Source organism: Triturus cristatus, chromosome 12 (assembly GCF_964204655.1).
Source record: "Triturus cristatus chromosome 12, aTriCri1.1, whole genome shotgun sequence".
NCBI classification, from domain to species: Eukaryota; Metazoa; Chordata; class Amphibia; order Caudata; family Salamandridae; genus Triturus; species Triturus cristatus.
In genome coordinates this window covers 137,533,050-137,554,679 of record NC_140595.1, presented here as the reverse complement: position 1 = coordinate 137,554,679, position 21,630 = coordinate 137,533,050, and the positions used below count along the sequence as shown (strand labels likewise).

The 21,630-nt window shown below is 44.2% G+C and overlaps 1 protein-coding gene across 1 annotated transcript in view; it reads left to right on the top strand.

The window, feature by feature from the left end:
* The first annotated feature begins 213 nt into the window (after positions 1-213).
* The window catches only part of LOC146772904 (ras-related protein Rab-11A-like), a 64,666-nt gene continuing 43,249 nt past the window's right edge, over positions 214-21,630 (top strand). The window contains exon 1 of the mRNA XM_085637741.1: positions 214-507. Coding sequence (XP_085493867.1) covers positions 468-507 — 40 coding nt within the window. The 5' untranslated portion in view covers positions 214-467. The remainder of the gene's footprint in view (positions 508-21,630) is intronic.

Sequence of the window (21,630 nt, the reverse complement as noted above, 5' to 3'; positions counted from 1 at the left end):
TCACATAAAGGCGTGCCCCTTTAAGAAGGTGCAACTTCCGGCAGACAGAGCTGTACCTGTAGGGACTTCCCACTAGTTACCTGCAACGCCAGAGGTGAGCCCTTTGACATCACGCCCCGCCCACTCAGCAACTGTCTCCTGCACTGTCGAATCAGAGAGAGACACTGCGCCAGCTAGGCTAATAGACACCGCCCATCGAGTGACAAGCACCTCAAGCTGACCAATCAACGGCATCGAATCCGCCTGGACTCACCGAGCCCTTGCCTTCAGGTATTTCCTTCACGCTCTCGGGAAGCCCTTGAAAGGTGGCCGGTGTGGGCGGGATGCCGGCACGGTGTGACGCGCAGAAGCAGGAAATACCTGCGAAATGAGGTCAGCGGCGCTGGTGGACGGAAGCTGAGCAGAGCTCGGGAACCTGGAAGCGGCGGACGACGAGCAAGGTCGGACAGACTTCCTCCGGAGGCAACATGGGCAGCAAGGACGACGAGTACGACTATCTCTTCAAGAGTGAGTATCTCCCGGGAGCGTCGCGCATTTTCTCCGGTTACAGGCTGTCGGTGAGACCCGCTGTTCCCTCTGCGTGGGGGGCATGCGCGTTGAAACGGGGGTGGGGTGGGGTGGGGTGGGGGGAGGGGATCTGGTGGGGTCGTAGGACCACGGCCAGTAAGAGGGAGGATTGAGAATCGGGCTGTGGTGACGTCATAGGCAGAATGCGGTCGGGTTCTACTCTTATAAGTATTCATTCGGCGCCCGTGTGCCACCTGTTGGCTCTCTCTCTAGATAAGTGGGACAAGGGATCTCTGGATCTAGTCACATGGGGCCGTTTAAACGAATGGCATGTCTCTCAAGTTTTTCACCCTTCCGGTGAGATTGTTTAGGTTTGCAGAGTGAGCATATTCAGTTGGAAATTTAAAAAAAAAATGTGGGTGTATAAGTTAAGTTCTCAGAGTGGGTGGTCCCGTATAGAAGTTTAAGATGGGCCCAAAAAGGCCAACGCCCTTATGGCACTCTTATTAGGAGGGTATTTGGGCGGATTCCTGAGATCATGCCAGTGAATGCAGAGATCTAAAATAACAGGGTGTTGACGTTTGTAAAAGAATATATGTCCTTCAAACAAGCAAATTTGATTAAGAAAAGAACTGGCTGGAGTAGGGCTTGAAAAAATAAGGGGCAGTCGAGGGTAACGTAAGTAACTAGATGGATCCCCTTGTCCAAAAGAACTAGAGACAGAAACTGTGGAGGGCTATGTAGGTGTTGTCACTGTGGAAGGAAAACACATAAAATGCTAATGTGTTACGGGCTGATTTGTGACAGGGAGCCTCAATTCAATACATGCAATTTAGAACACTAAGGGGAGCTAAGAGTCGCAAACGTGTGATTGGTGTGGCAAAGTAGATTTAGTTCTTAGATCCGGGCGGTAACTGAGCCCTGAATTCTGAGAGCAGATTGAAAGGACACACATCTGTCAGGATTTATTAGAAGCTTCTGAAACTCTAGTAAAAACTGAGAATTGGAATCCTAGAATTTGAGGAGCTGAAACTGTGCAGAAGGTGGTAAATCCTGAGATAGACCTTAGGGCTGAAATATAACAACTAGTGATAATACCTGAAGGTGGTAAGCTGTATATGCTTCCAGGACTGGGGCACCCGAGGAAAAGGACTTGGCTTGGAAAACCTTAAAACTAGGTGCATATTTTTTGATGAGAGCCAGAGTTGTAAGTAGAATTTACATCCGGATGGGACAGGCTGTTCGGTAATTCTTTTCCCCCATTGTGTAAAACTAATACACCTGACCCTAAAGAAAAGCTTGTCATATTGGCAAACATCAATTTTAAACATATAAAAGGTGAGGCAGCAGTCCGCATACAACCTGTTTCTTGTATAGGTGTTATCATAATGTCTAATGTTGTACTCCATAGGGCTCGGGATGTACACTGAAAGATTCTGAAAAACTTATTGATTTGTCGTTGAGGTAGAGGGTCCTTTTATTGAAGCCTCATAACCCATTATTGCATGTTACACTACTGGGTCTACAGCCAGGTTTCATTGAGGCCAATATTCGCACGTGCCAGATTTCCTTTTGTAGACCTCAGTACAGTGCGTAGCGATATTTAAAAGTATTAGGTCTAATGTTATAAACATATGGTTAAAACCTGTAATTGTTGCATTGAAGAGGAGGTAGGTTCTGGAGAGCGTTAGGTCATATTCTATGTATATTGTGATAGCAGTCAACACTAAGGCACACTTGAAGTGAGAGTTGGGATCGGGATGTTCAATATATGGCTAGCTGCATCACTAGCGGACTTTTAAATAACAAGCAATATGGCAGAGCACTCTCTTTATCTCACTCAATAGCGTGCTGTATCGAGTGAACCCCTACAGACAGTCATTGTTCATCATCTTTTCAAACGCCATCAGATGCCACCAGAGGAACTCGTACAACTGAAAGCAGAAGTGTAATGTCTAAACGGGAAATGCCCAGCCTTTAGAAAACTAAACTCCCATTGCGTGAAGAAACCAGGTTTTCTTTTATAATACTTCCTTAATCTAAGCTGAAATGAGTACATTCTATTTTGCAAAAGTAAACCATTTTAAAACGGGTTTAGAGAATTTACCACCAGTCTCTCTGCCCATTTACCTTTCCTTAAATGTATTTAGGATATACAACTTGTCTAAGTTAACTGCGCCTGGGAGAAGAATGCCCTACTGGGCCTTCCCATGTGTGTCTGTGTATATACCTTCATTAAATATACATTGAGTTCTCACAATAACTTGCCACTTGGTGTCATTGGAGCAGAGTCAAATTACATCATATACAACATTGACTTTAGACCTAAAAAAGTTGTAAAGTGAAACAGGGATGAATGCTACAGTCCAGCCCCTGACGGCAACGCTTTTGAGGTCACAGTAATTTGAGGGTGCGAAAGGGTGGTGTCCTTCAACAGAGTGTAATGCTGGCTTTGGTCCACACATATCTACAAGCCCACCTCCACACTGAACAAACCCATAGAAATGGCTGCTGGCTCCCTCCCACATGCCCTCCCGTCCCGTAGAGCGTTCATCTGGAGTCAGCCTGGTTCCTTGTTACGATGGTGCTACCAGATAACTCCTTGTAGTACCAACCCCACTTACCTCCAGATAACACATTCTTAAAACTAAACCTTCACAGTTGCAAACTGTGATTGGGTGGACTGGTTTACCGGCCACACTGTTGACCCAAAAAAAAAAAAACTCGACATAGTCACGCAGCCAGCGTTTGTTGCTATGCACAGCTATTGTCAGGCGACGCATGGCGGCTTTGTGCTAAGGCTTCATTCACCATCTCTGTGTTGTTTTTGGCATACCTGTAGGCAGGCTGGGCACACGTCATGTCTCCTGCCCCTCCTTGTTTACCAGTGTACATATCCTACAGATGAAAGGTTTACCCGGGCATGTCGGTCCGTACTATGATTCTATATAGCACTTCATTTTATTTCTTGTTTTTGTATTGCACGCATATACAAGCAGTCGATTAGGGAGAGAACCGTGGTCTTAATTAGATCTGTTCCAAAAGAAAAGTATTGGTGAATGCAATATTTGATTTCACTGTTTGTGAATTATTATTAAGTTGTTTTACAGATTGTTGGTTGCTTGTTTAAGGAACCAAAAAGTAGTGCCAAATAGCAAGAAAGTGTGTGCAAAGCAGTGAAAAATACAGCGTTGACTGCAAACCACCAGTGTTTCCATCCCATCTGTATGTTTTTTGTTTAATACTCGTCGTGAGCAGTTCAGCTTCGTCTCTAAGGAAATGTTTTGAAAGGCTTACTTTCCTGTTTCCGCAGCGTACATAGTCCAGCATAACAGTTTGTTTTCTTTAATAATTTAAGAGGTTTGTGTGCCCTTCTAAGAGCTGTCAAAGAAGTCAAAAATTATACACACTCATGTTGAAGTTCTACATGGGTTTATTTCACTGTTGTAAAACAATTAACTCTGTTTCGTGGTGCTGCCGCAAGTGGAAAATAAGTCCAGCGGCTTTTTCAGTAGTCATGACACGAAATGATGTATTCACTTCCTTACACCAGCCCAGTGAATGAGTGACTCACTTGCCTTCTTTTGTTGGCAGTGTGTGGGATTCGGGCAAAGCACCCACTTTGCAAGAGTAAGTGGTGGGCAGGATAGAACTTGGAATGAAGGCAAGGTGGCATTCTCTTGTGTATATTTTTTTCCTTTTCGTTCTGGACACAAACGCCTTCCATGGCACACTGATTAATGCATGATTATTGGGCGTCTTGTTTTTTCCCTAATTTTGAGAATTGATATATCAAATTGACATTACGAGGCTAAAGTACGAGGTGTGCTAATTTTTGTGGACAGTTCTCCGTGTATATTTAGTCATGTATAATATTTATTATTAAGAAATCTGATGTATAGGTTTGTACCCAGAAACTTGAACTGAGCCAGCTCTCCTCTCCTTGTCCACGGCGACTCGTTGACTGCAGCATTGACGGGGTCTGTAGGCTGATCCTGCTTGAAGTGTTGGATACGGTATTTCACTCTGTCCAACTAAAGTATCGACACAGCCACCTTTTATTGAGTTGTTCCCAAAGATACAACCACAGCAAATATTAAATATAATCCAGTCATTGTCATGTCTACCCAAGAGAGCATCTCCTGGCTCTCTACAAGTAACTTTTTGAGTTGTGCTCGGTTTGAAAGGATAGTGATATCAATTCTCTATTTAGCAGACCCATGCACGTGTATACCAGAAGAATGTGTAACCTGATTTTGAGCAAAGGCCAGTTTGAATTGGGTCACAAAAAGGAAGAACAAAGTTCACTATATTTTTGTATCTGACCTAAAGGCAGCCTTGACTCTCGCCTGCCTCTTGTAATGTAGAAATATTTTAAAATAATAAAAAGAACATGTATACATACCTAGAGTGGCTGTGGGTCAACCTACTTCATCCATTCGTCAGTTCAACTGTCTTGCATTTTGCTTCCACCTACTATGTTGTACACCCCTGGGCAACAGGCCACCCCACTTCAGCTGTTGGTCCTATTAGTGCTAGATATTTCAAGATCATATGTGGGCGTCGGTCTATAAAGAAATGCACTCCGGAGCCGTAACTGGTGGGCTTATCTACTTTGTCAATGCTTTTTTCCATCCATTCCTTGTCCTTTCTAATTTTCGTAATCACCTTTAGTATTTACACTTTGTCTTCAAGCTACAGTAATGCAAACCGAAAACTTTTCATCCTTTGCATGCCTCCTCACTTTCTGCTTGGCCTACTCTAAATCGCATGCATGTTTAGGTTATTCTCTATTACTGTATTTCTGAAATACCACACCTTATTTGAAAGGTTTCGGGAGGGAAGGTACATACTTGCTCCGTCACGGGAACAGGCGGACATCTTGGAGGGATTCTGACATCAGCGCGCTAGTGTTTCGCTCCCCTGGCTCTATTGGAGAGGAAGCAAACACGTGCGCACAATAGTAGGAAGCTTTCTCCTGAGGCGGAAGCCGGGAGCTGTCACACGCTTTTAAAGTCTGCGCCGCATGTTAGTTGAAACCTTATTTTACTTTTTTTAATCTTGTTTTGTTGGATCCTCGATTACTGCCTGTCACTTAGCTGATTAGGTGCTGGGTTTTGGGAGGTAAGGCACATACTTGCTCCGTCACAGGAGCAGGCGGACATCTTGGGGGAGGGATTCTGACATCAGCGCGCTAGTGTTTCCCTCTGGCACTATTAAAGAGGATGCAATCGCGGGCGCGCCAAAGGCAAGCCCGAACGAGCCCAGAGGCCAAAAACGCTGCTACCACCATGGTAAATACGCACTATGCACCCTCCCTATACTATTCAGCTGAATCTCTGATTCAAATTAAAACGCGCTCAAGTGAATAATTGCTCTCACTTGAATTGCACTCAGAAGCTTCCGCACAGCTTGGAAGGGCCAGTTACCTGCAATTATTGTCAATTTCAAATGGCAATATCTGCAGGAGTTCCTTTGGACCTTGATAGAATTGTAGAGCCAGCCGCAATGTTCCAGAAAAACATCTTGTGTAATGTTAGATCCCTTGCAAAACATCCATTTGAAATATGGGACATGATTGTCTCGCATGATCCTGCTTTGAAACCTGGTTATGCCCCTCAAATTACTCCATGATCACCTTGGCTATACCAGAGAATTACAAATTCATTCACTTGGATAGGGATACTAAAATAGGAGGAGGGATTGCCATCACTTTTAAGAATTACTTGGATGTGAAATGGGTTTTTACGGTTAGTAATGATTGTTTAGAATTTCGAAATTTTTAAGGTTCTTTGTCCTCTTCCGACACCTGGTACTGCGCTTTAGTGTATCAGCCCCCAGGACCTAGAGCTAAATTTGCAGATCTCCAGGTAGAACATATTGCATTAAATGTACTTGCTGCAATCACATTTCTCTTGCTCGGAGATTTCAATTTTCATGGGGAAAATCTTGCCGATCCTGAGGTAAACAAACTTCTTTCCTCCCTCGAATTAATGGGGCTTACCTAAAGAGTTGAAGGCGCCACTCATTAGAGCAGGCCATCTATTAGATCTGGTCTTCTCCAACACAGACCAGATGAGATCAGATCCCCTTTTCTGGACAGAACATTTCATGATCACAATCCATACTCAGCAGTCATGCCAGAAGAGTTCTAAACGATCTATTAGACAAGATCCCGAACAGCGGAGGACTTGGCGCAATCTCTCTCTAGAGGCATTTAATGAGGTTTTTTCCCCTGATTTGGCAACTAACATCATGAAAGTATCCAAAAAATTGGAGGCTTTCAATATTTCCATAGAAACTGCCTGTGATGCAGTTATACCAAAAAAACAACAGGGCTCCCTACAATGTCGAACTTCTACTCCTTGGTATTCGCTGGAACTGAAAATGGAAAAGGCCAGTTGCAGGCGATTGGAAAGAAGATGGCGCACTAGTAAGACTGATAAAAACAGAGTGCTCTATAGACAGTCCCTGTCTAAATATCATTGGAACTTAAAAGCTGCCAGACGGCAGTTCATCATCAATCGTATTGAAAATGCAAGCAACTCCCCAAAAACACTGTTCGGCATAGTACGGGACTTTGTTTCCCCTAAAGTCTGCAGACAGATGCCAATGGAATCCCAGGAGTTTTGCACCTCTCTGGCGACCTATTTTCAGGAGAAGATATCAAAAATTTATGAGAATTTCTCTTCACCAACCACTCTTGATTTGGTATCTTCGATCAAATTTGAGGAGCAGAACAAGATAGTAGCTAGCTCCTTAAACAGTTTTGAACAAATTACAATGGAGGAGGTAAAAAAAGGCCTTGTTGGGGCTAAATCCGGGTCACCCTTAGATATTGGTCCACCTAAAATTATGGCGTTTTTAGCCTCAAGCTGTGCCCCGGTAATCCAAGACATATTTAATTATTCTATCCGTACCGGTACCATTCCAGCTACCTGGAAGGAGGCTGTTGTTCACCCTATATTTAAAAAAAAAAAACACTGCGGACCCCTCAATTCTTGGTAACTACCGCCCTATTTTCTTGCTACCATTGCTGGGAAAAATACTGGAAAGCAGTATTAATCAACAATTAAGCATTTATTTGGAAGACAATCCTATTTTGGATCCCTCGCAATCTGGTTTTTGGCCAGGTTTCAGTACGGAAACCACCATTCTGGCGGTAACCGACTCTCTTAGACTGTCGCTGCGGGAGGGTCAGTAATTCTGCTCCTCCTAGATCTCTCCGCAGCTTTTGATACTATTCCACATTCTAAGCTGACGGAGAGACTCCTCTCTTGTGGTATAAATGGGACTGCCCTGAAATGGCTTAAACATTTCCTGTCTGAGAGAACCCAAACTGTTATGCTGGGACCTTACTCCTCAGAAAAAATGCACCTTGACAGAGGCGTCTTGCCTAAGTCCTACCCTCTTCAATATATACATGGCTCCGCTGGCACGGATTGTCGAGCAGCTGGGTTTTGAGATCATCTCATATGCTGATGATACTCAGCTTATGTTCACCATCTGACCTAACCCAGAGCTCGGCAAAATCCGTTTTGCCTCCGGTATGCTTGCCATCTTCAACTGGATGACAAGAAATTGTCTCCAGCTTAATCCGGAAAAGACTGAGGTTATGCTGATGGGTAAAGCCATCGACAGATGGTCGGATGATTGGTGGCCTGTAGAATTGGGCACTGCCCCCTCCCCCAAACAGTCAGTAAAAAATGTAGGTCTAAAATTGGACCAGGCCTTGACTATGAAGGACCATATCGCGGCGACTACAAGTTTGTGCTATTATGGTCTAAGGCTTCTTAGGAAAAAATTTCCATACTTTCCCACCTCCCACCGCAGAACTCTAGTCCAGGCAATGGTCATCAGTCGTCTGGACTATGGCAATGCCTTGCTGGCAGAAGTGGGACAGACCCAATTGGCCAAACTCCAAGTAATTCAGAACACCGCAAATTATCTTAAATAGCCTGGCAGGATCGGTCTCAGCCCCTTTGTTAAGGGAATTACATTGGCTAACAGTAAAGAAGAGATCCTTTTTTAAGATTTGCTGTCTTACACATAATGCGTTGAACGAAAGAGGCCCGTTCTATTTGCGGAAAAAACTATTATAATATTCCCCTTGTAGGAAACTTGGATCCAGTACTCTGGATCTCCTTCAGGTTCCTCGAATCTGCCTCAACCGCACTGGAGGAACAGCCTTCTCATATCTGGTGCCAAGATATTGGAATGAGCTCCCTCTAGCTTTGCGTAAAAATTCCAACGCTAAGCATTTTTAGGAAACAGCTGAAAGCTTATCTGTTTTAATAGAGATCCCCTTTTCTCTTGGGCCTTCCTACCCTCAGTACACTTTCCTAGTCAGCGCCGTGATGCCCAAGGGTGATTTGAGCGCTCTAAAATATTTCACAAAAAAAAAGTCACAACGTCTCATTTTAAAGTCAAACCTCTGCATCCTAAAAATAACTACTCTACTCCCGCCAGTCAATTGCATGAATTCACATTCCCCCACCTCACTAAAGATGACACCAAACTCGTATTGCTGTAATCCAGTATATAGAAACTGGAGTGAATGCATGGAATGGTTTCCTTAAGAGCAGAAGAACCCCAATAAACTCTAAAAAAAAAAAAAAAAAAAAAAAAAACTTTGAATCCTAGAGACCTGTGCTGCCCAATGTAAAATGACCCAATTCCTTCTTGGGTACAGTCAATCATAGTTCATGCAGACTGCGTAATAATTCGCTATACTGCTTGACACTCATGTAAAACAAAACCGGTATGGGTCACGTCCATCAGCCAGTACTTTACTAATCTGCAGCAATAAATCTCCCATCACCAACTGCCCAGGCAGTGAATAACTGAAGAGATCTGCCACATGCTGCTGGCTGACTTTAATTTACTCCACCATTGCAGATCCCAAAGAGCTACGTACTATGATCATTTCTTGATGTTACACATTGACAGTTGCATATGGGATTACATTAACAAAGTCTATTCCCAGCAGTTGTCTCCTTTCGGGCTTCCTCCAATCTATGCCTGCTCTGGACCATAACATGTAAACAAAACATCTCAGAACGGACATCCCAGTGCAGTAACCAGTTAAGTGGACTGTGATAATAAGTGCCATAAATGGGTCTGCAGAGCTGTTCAAAGCTGCCAGCCTACAGAAAACCATGAACTGCAAACCTTTCCCACACCCTGCTTCGTCCATCATACTGCCAAGCGCTGCATCCCATAACACGAAAATGCACCTCGGTGGTCCTCACGCACAACATGGAAACACTTCCCTCATAGGACCGTAACAAAGACAACACACTTCCAACTACACATACTAAATATAGTGTAGCAGACAAGAGCTTCAGCACCACAAAGAGGGTTAGGAGGCGCTGTATTTGTGTTGCACTACAATAGAACTCCGCTCACAGGTTTTAGTTTCAACTGTCACACTTCAACCATGATGGGCAGTACTTCTCAAACTCCATATTTGTCCTCCAAATAGATCCAGGCACTTGATGAAATCAGTGGGTGCGCAACAGATGGCGACCTAGCTCTCGTCACCTCAAGCCCCTTTTTTTATTTATTTATTTATTTTTTTTAATTTTTTTTTTTATTTTTTTTTTCATACCAGATAGTGCAATCTGCTTGGCTGTGAACACTAGTTGTAGGCTTACCAAGGACTTACTATGAGGTTAAGTCAGCCATTATTTATCAGTGGAGGCTTTGCCACTCTCATTTGCTTGCTTTTTATTTAACATCTTCCTTTCCTTCCCTCGTATTTTCCCCAGCCCTAGAGCATATCCTCTTTACCACCCCTTTCATTGTCTGACTCCCCATCGTTCCACTGCTCACTTTTAGAGAACTACTTCTTTCTTTTTGGTTAAGCACTCTGCGAGTCCATGTAATTATCAGCTGTCTCCCTTGTGTGCTTGTCCCACATACCCATACTCTGTGCTCTCCCTCTTCCTTGCCATCTTGGAACTGTAAAGGGAAAAAAAAATATCCAACCCTCCTAATTCTGCAAGTGTGTAGTGATGCATGCGGCTACTAAATGATATGACTAGCAGCCGTGATCGCAACATTGCGCCTCTATTTTTCTTTTTATTTACCAATGCTCTACAGCTTTGCCAGACATCACTGACAAAGCCATTAGGTCAAGGAGGCGAAACCTACTAGATTTGCCAGTGCTTGTTACAGCTTAGCTCTCTGCTGGTCAATTTATCAATTGGGACCCCGGGGCAAGAGCTCTCTGGTGCTCTTTCCTCTTTACTACCAATTTTCCACATTCTATTCCTTCCGCATCTTATTATTCACCTTCTTAACCCCTTCCCCGCTCATGACGGAACCTCTCTGTCATGAGCCACGATTGCCGTGCGCTCATGACGGAGCGGTTCCATCATGCCACGACCGTTGGCGGCCGCTCCGCGCACGCAGCGCTGTTTCCCCGCCTGTGCGGGGGGACAACGCAACTGGGCGGAGTCATGACGGAACCGCTCCGTCATGAGCACAGCTCAACCGTGGCTCATGACGGAGTGGCTCCGTCATGAGCACAGCGCCACCGCGCTGCCCCCCCCTGCACCCCCCAGCGCTGCGGCGGAATTCCCGCCGCAGCGAAGGGGTTAATGAAAGCACGGCAATCTAATTGTTTGCCCAGTCCCTTACCTTTCTAAACACTCCTTAGTTGTGTATTGACATCTTGTGTTGCCACTCCTCCTAGGCATCCTATTTTTACGTCTTTCATACTGTCTCCTCCAGTCCCACGACTCTTCTGTCTGCATGCCTTTCCAGTTTCTCAAAGTAGTGCATGGTAGCTGAAAGGTGACCTAGAGGCACAATATAAAACATCATAGACAATGAATTGAAATTAACATGAATAAAGCTGTACATATTTAATTTGCCTTGCGTCAAGATTTTTTTTGTATGCTTGCATGCTTTGTCCTCTTTAGCAGTTTGGTGTCTTTCGAAATTTCCTTTTACTGAACAGTGATTCTGAATAAAAAACACATGCGTCCAAAAAACCCACTGTCAAACTTATTGTTGAGGCAACAACAATTTTGTTTGGGGAAAAGTTACACAAATGCTGAGGCACAAAAAAGAGTCCAATTGGTGTAGCTGGCTATTAGCCACTTGGGTAGATAAGAAGACCATATAACAATCTTGATTTTTTTTTTTCTTCTTTTTTTTCTTTGTGTATCCTTTATTCCAAAAGTATGATTTTCATAACATTCGAAACAGGCAGCCGACACGTGTTTCGACCGAAATGACTTTCTCAAGGCTAAACACGAAAATGGACCATTATGGAAAAATAGTTCTCTGTCCATATGAAACGTGTACCACCTTCATTGACGGTGTAATACCTGCAGTATATAGTCACATGTATCTTCTCTCCCTGAACTCCCGTGTAGGTTTAGAGGTCTTAATAAACCTGCAGTCAAGGGCAGTCTCGTCACGCGTGGTCCTGGAGTAAACCTTTGTTTGGGGAACACAGGTGTAAAGTCTGTTCCTCTAATTTGAATAAATCCCTGTAACACTGGCTGGATTTATCATTGTTTGTGAATACATGTATAGAATGGCGCACATGCACAGCTGGCTTGAGATTTCGTTGCTATTTTCGATACCTCAATCCTTCACTACATTGATAACATCGCCAGAGTGCTTTCACCATTTCTGATCATGTATCCCTTTAATCTCCCCATCCTGTGCCCTCTTCCTCTCTGATGCTTTGAAATAAGCTCGGGTTTGCCTTGGTGGTGGTAGAGAGAGTCCCTTCCTCAAGGGTATGCCACGTTGGCATCCTCCTGTAGGGATACTGTATATTTTTGCCCTAACTGTGTCCACTGCAGCAGATTTCCTCCAGAACCCTTCAAGGGATATTCACCGTTCTGTGTGCCAGAAATAGTAACTGGCCATGTAGCATTGCTGATCCAAAAACAATTCTTAAAGAGTAATACATTTTGTCAGCTGTGTCCCTTGGGCGATACGTCTGCTATACAGATCTGCTTTGCAAAACACCAATCCTGTAATGTCGGGTCTCTTCAGCAATACTGTTTTGGAACTTTGTAAAAATGATGGGAGATGTTTCCGCATTGAAAAACGGGATTTATTTTGGGGATCGCAAGAAGGCAGATTCAAACTGTCAGCAATTTGGAGGGAGCAGTGCAGGAAAATGTTCATGGATTTGTAATTGTGGGTTAGGTTGTGGTTTGACAATAAACGGAAGAGCTGAAGAGTTTTGTTTCCTCTGCACTCCCTTCCTGCAGCAGCGGTAAAGCCCTCCAAATGTTGAGTAGCTATTCATTGCAACTATAAAGAGCTTTTTAGGTCGAGCCGTAGCGCAGCGCGCATGCGCTGCTCTAAAGAGAGGGCCTCTTAGAGCTGACCAGCACTTCGCGCACGAGAGAGCAAGCTCGTGCTCGAAGTCCTGACATTCCATTGGCCTTTGCGTGCGTCTTTGTAAAAAGACAGCACGCAATTGGCCGAAGGCGTCTTTTTGTCACCTTTTTGTCCCAATGTTGACGCCCACGGCCTAATGCTTGCGGTTACCCGCACGGGCGGCATCTGTTTTGAATTATCGTGCCCGTGTCTGGGCACGATAATTCAAAACAGATGGGCTGCTCACTCGCGCGTGCCCTCTTTTGTTTCCCTCTCGCTTGGCACTCTGTAATCTTGGCCCCGTCGCCTTCCTCCTACTACTGCAAAATGTTCGATACATAATGTTTACAGACTGTCACCACGTGTACGGCAAAAAAATGCACCTAGCTGTTCCACCGAGCATTTACAAATACACCGCATTTGTAGATAAAATAAGTGCGAGATGCCTCGTTAGCCTGTCGCTGACGCGCGCATCGCCCCACATCTTCCAGAGTCTTCCTTTCATGTCGGAATGTCCCAGGGTGTAGTAAATGGTGCCCAGCGCTGCCTTTCTGTAGTGTTGTTTCATCGCAAACCGCTAATGTGAATAGCTTGCATCACCTTCTCTCCTAATTTCCGCAGTGATTCGCCTTTTGCATTCTTCCAGTATAGCTGGGTCCGGCTGAAAGCGGGTGCATTTTTGCTGCACTTTATTTTTCTCAGCGTGCTTTTTAGGTCTCGCCTGACCCAGCGCTTGCGCTGGTCTGGCGAGACATAAAGTAAGGGCTTCAAAAAATGCTACCGTCGGCCACAGCTTGCAGTGCATGTGCGCGGGCGTGCGCTTGAGCAGAGGCGTCATATGGCGTGATTACTGCTGCGCGCGCACCACTCGTGCACATGCACTGCAAGCTGTGGCCGGCGGTAGCATAAGTGAGCGCTTGCTTTTTTTTTTCTGTTTATTACTTCTATGTAGTAATGGCGGCACCCTTGCCTTAGCTTAAACATCTTGGGCTAAAGTCGGGTGCTGAGATGGCTTCAAAAGTAAAGAAATAGACAATTCTTTACTTTTGAAGCAATCTCGGCACCCGACTTTAGCTTAAGATGTTTAAGCTAAAGCATGGGTGCCGCCATTACTACAGAGCAGTAATAAAAAGAAACCAGCATTGGCATAGCCAATAGGTCTCGCTTTTGGGACCTTTATAAGTATTTAGTTATGCAACTATTGCATGGCTAAACACTTATAAGGTCCCAAAGGCGATACCTATTGGCTATGCCAATGCTTGTTATTTGTGGCAGGGCAGAAGAACTAACTCTAACCTCTCTAAGCCCCCCCCCCTCCCTCTTCCCACAGCCTTGTGAATCGATCAGATCTGAGAATGCTGAAAAGTCGCCATTAAGAAGGAATCGGTCAGAGCTCAAAATTGCAAGGGAAAATAATCCTGGAACTTTCTCTAGACGTTTGCAGAGAGAAAGTAGCATCTCAAATATATATATATTTCAGTAAATCACATGCTAATTTAGCCAATTTTCCGCAAGCTTCAAATGTAATGTTCTCTAAACTAAATACATATAAATGTTTCTAAAAAGATAGATTAGCCGGTTGTAGTTGGATAATGGAAATAAAATCAGAAATTCCAGGGAGTGAGTTCAGGAAAACAAACACATGACAAACGCAGCGCCACTTTATAGTGAAATGTTTTATTGTATTCACTGAAGAATACAGTATATGCGCATGTTTTATATGTGCATGTGTCCTGTAAATGATTGGAACCTGTTGATTGATTGTCGAGTTTCTCGGCGCTACTAGAGCAGACCCTATTTCAGTGTAGCCTAATACAATGAGGGCAATACCGCTTGCACAAATTTATACAGCCTGCAAGTAAAACAAGACAGGAACGTGATGTAACGATCTACTATCGGTCTCGCGTTCTTTAAATGTGCATGTTTTTAATGATTTGTCAATGATACATTTTGGAATCTGTTTAATTTAAATGACAAATAGCAGTGCATCTCGAAAAAAAATACTGCACATAAAAAAACAAAAGTAACATGAATCCAACTTTAGAAAAGGTGTCTTTCTGCAACTGTGTTCTAGTGGAGTGTAACCATTAAGCAGATGTAAACACGGTGTGTTTACTCAGCACACAAGAGCAGGCAATCTTTTACCCCATGGTGATTAGGCTGACTACTAACTTGGGAGATGGGCTTGCCATGATTAAATGTGCCTGTAACTTCATATGTAATCTCTCCCTCCCCCAAACTCCACTCTTGTCCTACGCCACTGCAGATCTCCGAGGTTGGGAATGCCAAAAAACGCAGGCCATCGCTCACGTAATTAAAGTGCTTTGTGCCACTTTGCTAATTAAGGACAAGCTATAACATAATACTCTCATGTCTGCAGAAGCCTTCCTACACCAAGACTGTGTTTTATTTTCCAATTCGGTGTTCGAATACGGAAGAGTCTCGGGCTACTGGCATATACTTTAGTTTTGTTATCACAAGTCTGTTTAGCAAGTACTAAAATGCCCACACAAAAAAAAAATCTTCCCTGTTGGATTCGTGAAAGCTTTGTGGTGCATCTCTGTGTGGATGTGCTTATTCACAGAGAAATCTAACCAGGAAGTTCCTCATCCAGCCCTTGTTCCTTTCTAGTATTTTTGTCTTTTATTCTTTACGGCTTGGTTGGTATGTTTGTCGCTTACATGCCACATTTCTAACTACAAAGCAAAAGAGCATTGAACATAGTGGAGTTTATACTGTGGGTTGCGAAGACTAATGGGTAGAAGAGGGTGTGAATGAGGCAGGAGAGAATGGGCTAACAGTGGATAGAGGAGGATACTTGGAGAGAGTCCGTGTGTGAGGAGAGTGGCAGAGCTGAGTGGAAGGGGGGTTGCAGGGGCTGTGGAACTGTTAAAGGTGGTCCAGCATTTAGAATGGGGGGGAAAGTATAACCAAAAGTCACAACTGTCTGCACCCGGGCCGTTTGATGAGGGGGCCTTATTTATTCCCCAGACCAATGCTTTTTTTCAGGGACCATGCTGTAAAATCTGTTTCCTCATTCTGAAGCAAGTCTGTTTACTGGCGAGGAGACAGCTAATGGGTACAGCAACTGGGTGATGCTGTATGCTAGAAGAGACCCTATGTGTTCTCTCACCCTAGGGACCTGTTTAGCTCTTCGTTACCAGACAGCACAAGCTGCCCAGTCGAAAACGGCATTGTCGGCTTCAAACTTTGTCAGTCTCATTTGTTTGCTTTTTATTTGCACATGCTTCGTGTTGCTTTCGCCTGTGTGCCCCTGCCCTCCTCTGTTGCGTTTGCCCTCGTGTGCTTCTCCCCTGCATTGCTTTCTCACTCGTGTGTTCTGCTTTGCTTTCTGATTCACCCCATCTCCTGGTTGCTCCCCATTGCTGCCACCTCCCTGCCCGCTCTCCTTTGCTGCTCCCCACTGCTGCCTCCCTTTGCCGTCTTCTTTTCCTTTTTTGTTTTTGTTTCCTGTATTTATTTCTCATTTGCCGGGACCAATCCAAAATTGCTGCAGGCCCATCTGCATTAAAAGCTCTTTGGACAGCTTGTATTTAGTTTATTCTTTGAGTTGGCCTCGGTCAGCTGCCACAGGACGGAACAGAGAAGTTAAACAACTTTTTCAAGGTTTGATGGGAGGCTCGTTGTTTTGCCTGAGCCTTTCTTCCCTAATTTTGTACCTTCTTTCTTCTGCTGTCCATTTAGTCCTCTTCCTTAACTCTCAATGTCTTGCCTCAGCCCTTCATCCCTGATTTCTAGTCCTTTCACAGACTGTAGTTTCACTTTTGGCTTAAACATTAGCAAAGCCAATAGATCTGCCTAAACACTTATAGGGTCCCAAATGCGAGATCTGTTTGCTATACCAATGCTTGTTTACATTGTGCTCATCTTGGAGCACTGACTTTACACATAGGAACCACTTGTCGAGGTGCATTACTTTGCCACACTTGGCAAAAATCCTCCATGCCTATTAGGGGTGTGCTTGGCGCGCACCTTCTGTGCCCTACTGACATGTTTATTATACCTGGTAACAGTGAAAGAATGCATTACCGGCCTGGCAGCTAAGGAGTGACCAGATGTTCACTCTGCTAATTCCACTTGCCTGAGGCGCACTGGACTCTTTGATTGCACCTAGTTTTTTTGTTATTATGTTTAGGCTTCTGATCATTGGGTTGGGCCTAATGGTTGCATAGCTGAAATAATCCTAAAATTGCGGATCTGCTTGACAGTCTTTACTTTTTCCTAAATTTTCAGGAGCAATTTTGTTACATTTTTAACCTCTAAATTGTAACCAGGGCTGATTTTTAGGGTGAGGCAAGACTATGCGCCCTCCACAGAGGCATGTAAATGGCATTCGGTTTCTGGCTTAAAGGTGCAAATGTGAGCCTCACCCATGCTGTGAGGATGGGACTAGTAAATGTCACTTTGCTTTGGGTGTATACATCTTTGCACTGGTTTTGATGTGACTGAGACTAAACCATAGGAAGTCTATTACCCTGGATCCTGTCCTGTGAAGAGAAAAACTCTAAATTACACGACTGACGATTCAGTAATTTCAAAGGAATTGTCTAGTCGCTGGCAAATGTTTAGTCTAGTTAGCAGTCACAATCTCCCTGTAATTTGTCCACCTATAAGTTTGGCCACTAGTTTGAAACTCACGGTTTTTGATTCATAAATCAATTGTGATTTCTGTCACCATTCTATCCTTTTAGTCCTTTCAATGAAAAAAGCAACCTTGGTGGTACATTATTAATAATGCTTACATAACGTAAGGTTTGACACTTAGTAAAAGTGTCACTTGAAATATTTGAAAAAGACCCCAAGAAAGACGGATGCATAACAGTTGTGTTCATCTTTTATTTTTCATTTTGTTCTTTCAAGCTTTCTTCCTCTTTAATTAAATTTTCTGACATGCACTTCTCTCTAGATTTGACGTTTAAGTTGCCATCCAATGTGCATCATTCACACCAAAACGTGTGAATTGTGCTTTATTTACAACATAACTTGGCGGATGTTACTTTTTACTCTGTTTAAACGCTGTTAAGTCTTTTTAGGTCTCGGCTAGCGAAGGCTGCGCTTGCTCAGTCTCGCTCGCGAGATTTAATGTTTTAGAAGTGGGGCTTTAACCCGCCCCTCTTCTTCCCTCTTCTCCATTGGCTGGCCTCTTAAATGCTGGTCAGCCATTGGAGAAGAGCTTTGTCTATCCAAAGAAGCCCCGTCTTTTTCGGATTCGGGGGCGTGTTTTTTACTTTCTTTCTCTCCTCTGGAATGTAAACATTCCAGCCAATGGCAAGAGGAGAGAAAGAAAAACACGCCACCGAATCCGAAAACGCCGCTGCGTTTCTCCGAGGCATTTCTGCTTGACCTCGGAGAAAGGCGGTGGTGTTAATGGTGTCCTCTTCCCCTGCTCTTGGCTCCCGTGTTCGGCTGCTGCTCTGGTCTCCTACCCCCCTGTCCTCTCAGGCTGTGCACGCAGGTATGTGCCAGTGCCAGTGTGGCATTAAGTCAGCCTACCCGGGAAGGGACCGAGAAGCTTCCCTAACAAGATGTATCATAAAAAGCTTTAGTGAATAAATTCAAGGACTTCCAAACATCTGCCCGCGGAACTACGGTGAAGAATACATCGATCAATCTGACATACACTCCACCATCCAATCAGCAAGAGGCCTGCATGACGTCAGGGCGTGACGTTGTTCCCGCCCCCTCGGCGCGATATAGCTGCTGAAGAGCGCAGGGCGCGCGCTTGGGACACAAGAGAGTGAGTGGGGGCATGCGGAGACCATCAGGCACAGATCCATCAACCCCACCGCTGTGTAGTGTGACGCTCCTGCCAGCGAGCATCTACCTGTTGTTCCACCATGTCGAAGCGCATCATTGTCGTGTTTGGAGCCACAGGTGAGAGAAAAGTTAGGAAAGAGACGTAGGCTCTATTTCTAAGCGAGTGACGCGGACTAGTTGCCCGCGGTCCCATGTCGAATGACACAAAACAGCTTTTTGCATTCTGGACATGTGCGTTCTCTTGTGCTGTTGTACGTTTGAGCTACCAAGTTCCAACATGTACGCTGCTGTTGCAAAAAAAAGCACGGACTGTATGATGTTGATGAAGTTATACGTGGTATAAACCCAGCTGACCAAACTTTACATGTTCGGTTGAATTGGTGTCACTTAGCTGCGTGGCTTCCTACAGAACCATATTTGGTATTTATTAAAACAATCCAAATCTTTGCATTTTCTATTCACACTTTGGTGTCTCTAGCAGGGGTCACTCCTGTCGGAGAGTCGTGGGAATTGGAGGAGTCTATGCCTTTTTAGGTCTCGCTTGCGAGATTTAATGTTTTAGAAGAACTTTCCCTAATTCAGACATATGGTCTACAGGTTACACCCACGTCACGCTTGCATGTACATCAGCCACCTGTGCTATTTCACTGGGACTATAACGTGCTCCTGCAGGGCTGATCTTCGCATCAGGTGAAAGAACCCACTGAGAAAGCCTACTGAAATGAGAATATACGGTCAACATATTATACACAGTTTTCTGCTTTTACTACTTTAAAGGGATTAAAGCCCACGGAGAAAGGCGGTGGTGTTCATGGCGTCCTCTCCCCCTGCTCTCGGCTCCCATGTCCGGCTGCGTGCGTGTGTGTGTGTGTGTAGGTGGCCCTGTGGGTGGCTCTATTTGTGTGTGGGTTGCTCTATGTGAGTAGACTGTGTGTGTGTGTGTGTGTGTGTGTGTGTGTGTGGCTCTGTGTGTGGGTGCAAATGCAATAGGTCTCGCATTTGAGAGTGATTAAGCTATTGACATTGTAAATAACAATGCCGTTTCTTTAAATGTTTTAAAAACATAAACAAAAATGTCATGAGCAATGCCAATAGCTCTAACTTTAACAATGCCAAGACCGTTGCATTGTAAATGCTTGTTTTATTGGGAGATCGAACTGGCAGAACGTTTGAAAAATGCATTTTGCTTTAACTTTGATGTAAGTCATATTTATGGTAATCCAGTCTCCATTGTTGCAGTTGCGGTTAAAAACAAAAATAGTGGCTTGTGCTCTTTGGCGGGAATTTGTGCTTTTTTTTCTTCTAATATATATGTAATTTATTTTATCTTGTAATATGAACGGTTAGGACTGTTGGGCCAGCAGATCTGGATGCACCAGGGATGAATTCTTTTTAGTTCTAGCATTCTTGCCGCGGTCCGTTTTTGCTTACAGGCTGTGATCTTCAGAGCCATTCAATTACTTTTACTTTTTATTTATTCAATTATATTTTGCTGGAAATGTTTCGTATCGCATCCTGCTTCTCTTACACACTGGATACATGATTGTTATGTCACATTAGGGAAACAGTTCACATCCTGTACCAGGAAAGCGGATGTGTCCTATTCACTGTACGAAACTGCCCTTTCAAAATCTATAACGCATTTCTATTCTTCGAGTTCTGCAGGAGATACCTCTTGCAAAGGTCCTTGTGGTGCTCTCACCCATGTGAGAAAAAATAAGGAAAATCCCAAATTCTGTGGTTGTAATTAATGTAATGTGACATTCATTTTAAAAAGAAAAAATGCTAACTTTCAATATTGAGACAGACTCTTCTGAAGAGAACCCGTATCACTAAATTAGATTGAAATGTAAATAAGTTAACACACATTCAAGGCACTTTACACTGCAGAGCCAGCTTCAGAGGATGAGAGGCTCATTCCACAATTACATTTTCAGGATACTGCTGGAATCATAGTTGATGGACTTACAACACCGAAACTGATGTGCTTTGATGCACTGCACTCTTGTGAGGTGCTTCCGGTACAAGATGATGTAGGCTGCCTCTTTCAGATTACATTAAATTCTGCTCTTGGGGTTTTATTTGCTTTGCACTTGTCCCACCGTTGTGAATTTCGTTGGCCTGTTGATGCTTCCTATGACCAGTAATGTCTTCAATACAGAGACCACTTCTGATTGGTCATTGGATGGCCTGTCAGAATTGGTATCTGTGTTCAGGATGTTCTCATGAGCTTGTGGGTAGACAACTGGGATAGCTGGAGCAGCTTGAACCTGTATGGGCTGCTTTGCGGTGCACTGGGGGTAAGCAGCCCTATAGTACACCAGGACTCCCATGGTCACCCGAGTGTTGATGGATGTACCTTAATTGCCATTGAGTTCTTGCCTGAACCTGAAACGCTCAGTCAGCTTGGATATTAGTCTCTTAAGAAATCAAAATCTTAATATAAGGCTCTCTACTCCAGTGTAGCGTCAAAAGAATGCCAATATAGGCCTATCTTTAGGAACATCCATGTAACGTGGTGCATGGTCGGAGTGTGCTGGGCTTGCAAGGAGCACATCGCGATATCCATGATGCAGAATAAAGCATTGATTCCTTACATGGCAGCAATGGCCTTATGATCGACTGTTGAGGAGTGTCGTTCTTAGATGTTGGTGTTGGCCCATTCCGTCAGTCATTTACAGTGGGACTTGACACATTGCTTCTTGAAACTGGACTGCTGCCACAGCCAGCGCTGGCTGGTCCTGACATCCCAGTCAGCACCTGGACAAAATGTGATCTCTGGGGAGTGGGACAGTAGTGGCATCTTTCCCTCTTCGGTCTAGTAATCGGGGAATAAAATGGCGCCTTGACACTAATTCCAGGCCATCATTCTTGTATTTTGGAGTCAAAATGAATGCGGAAAAGATTGCCATACGTAGTTCGTGTTCCCATATAAAATGGTGGCAAAGTGCCACTCTGTACCGCCATCATAGTGTAGTTTACAGATAACTT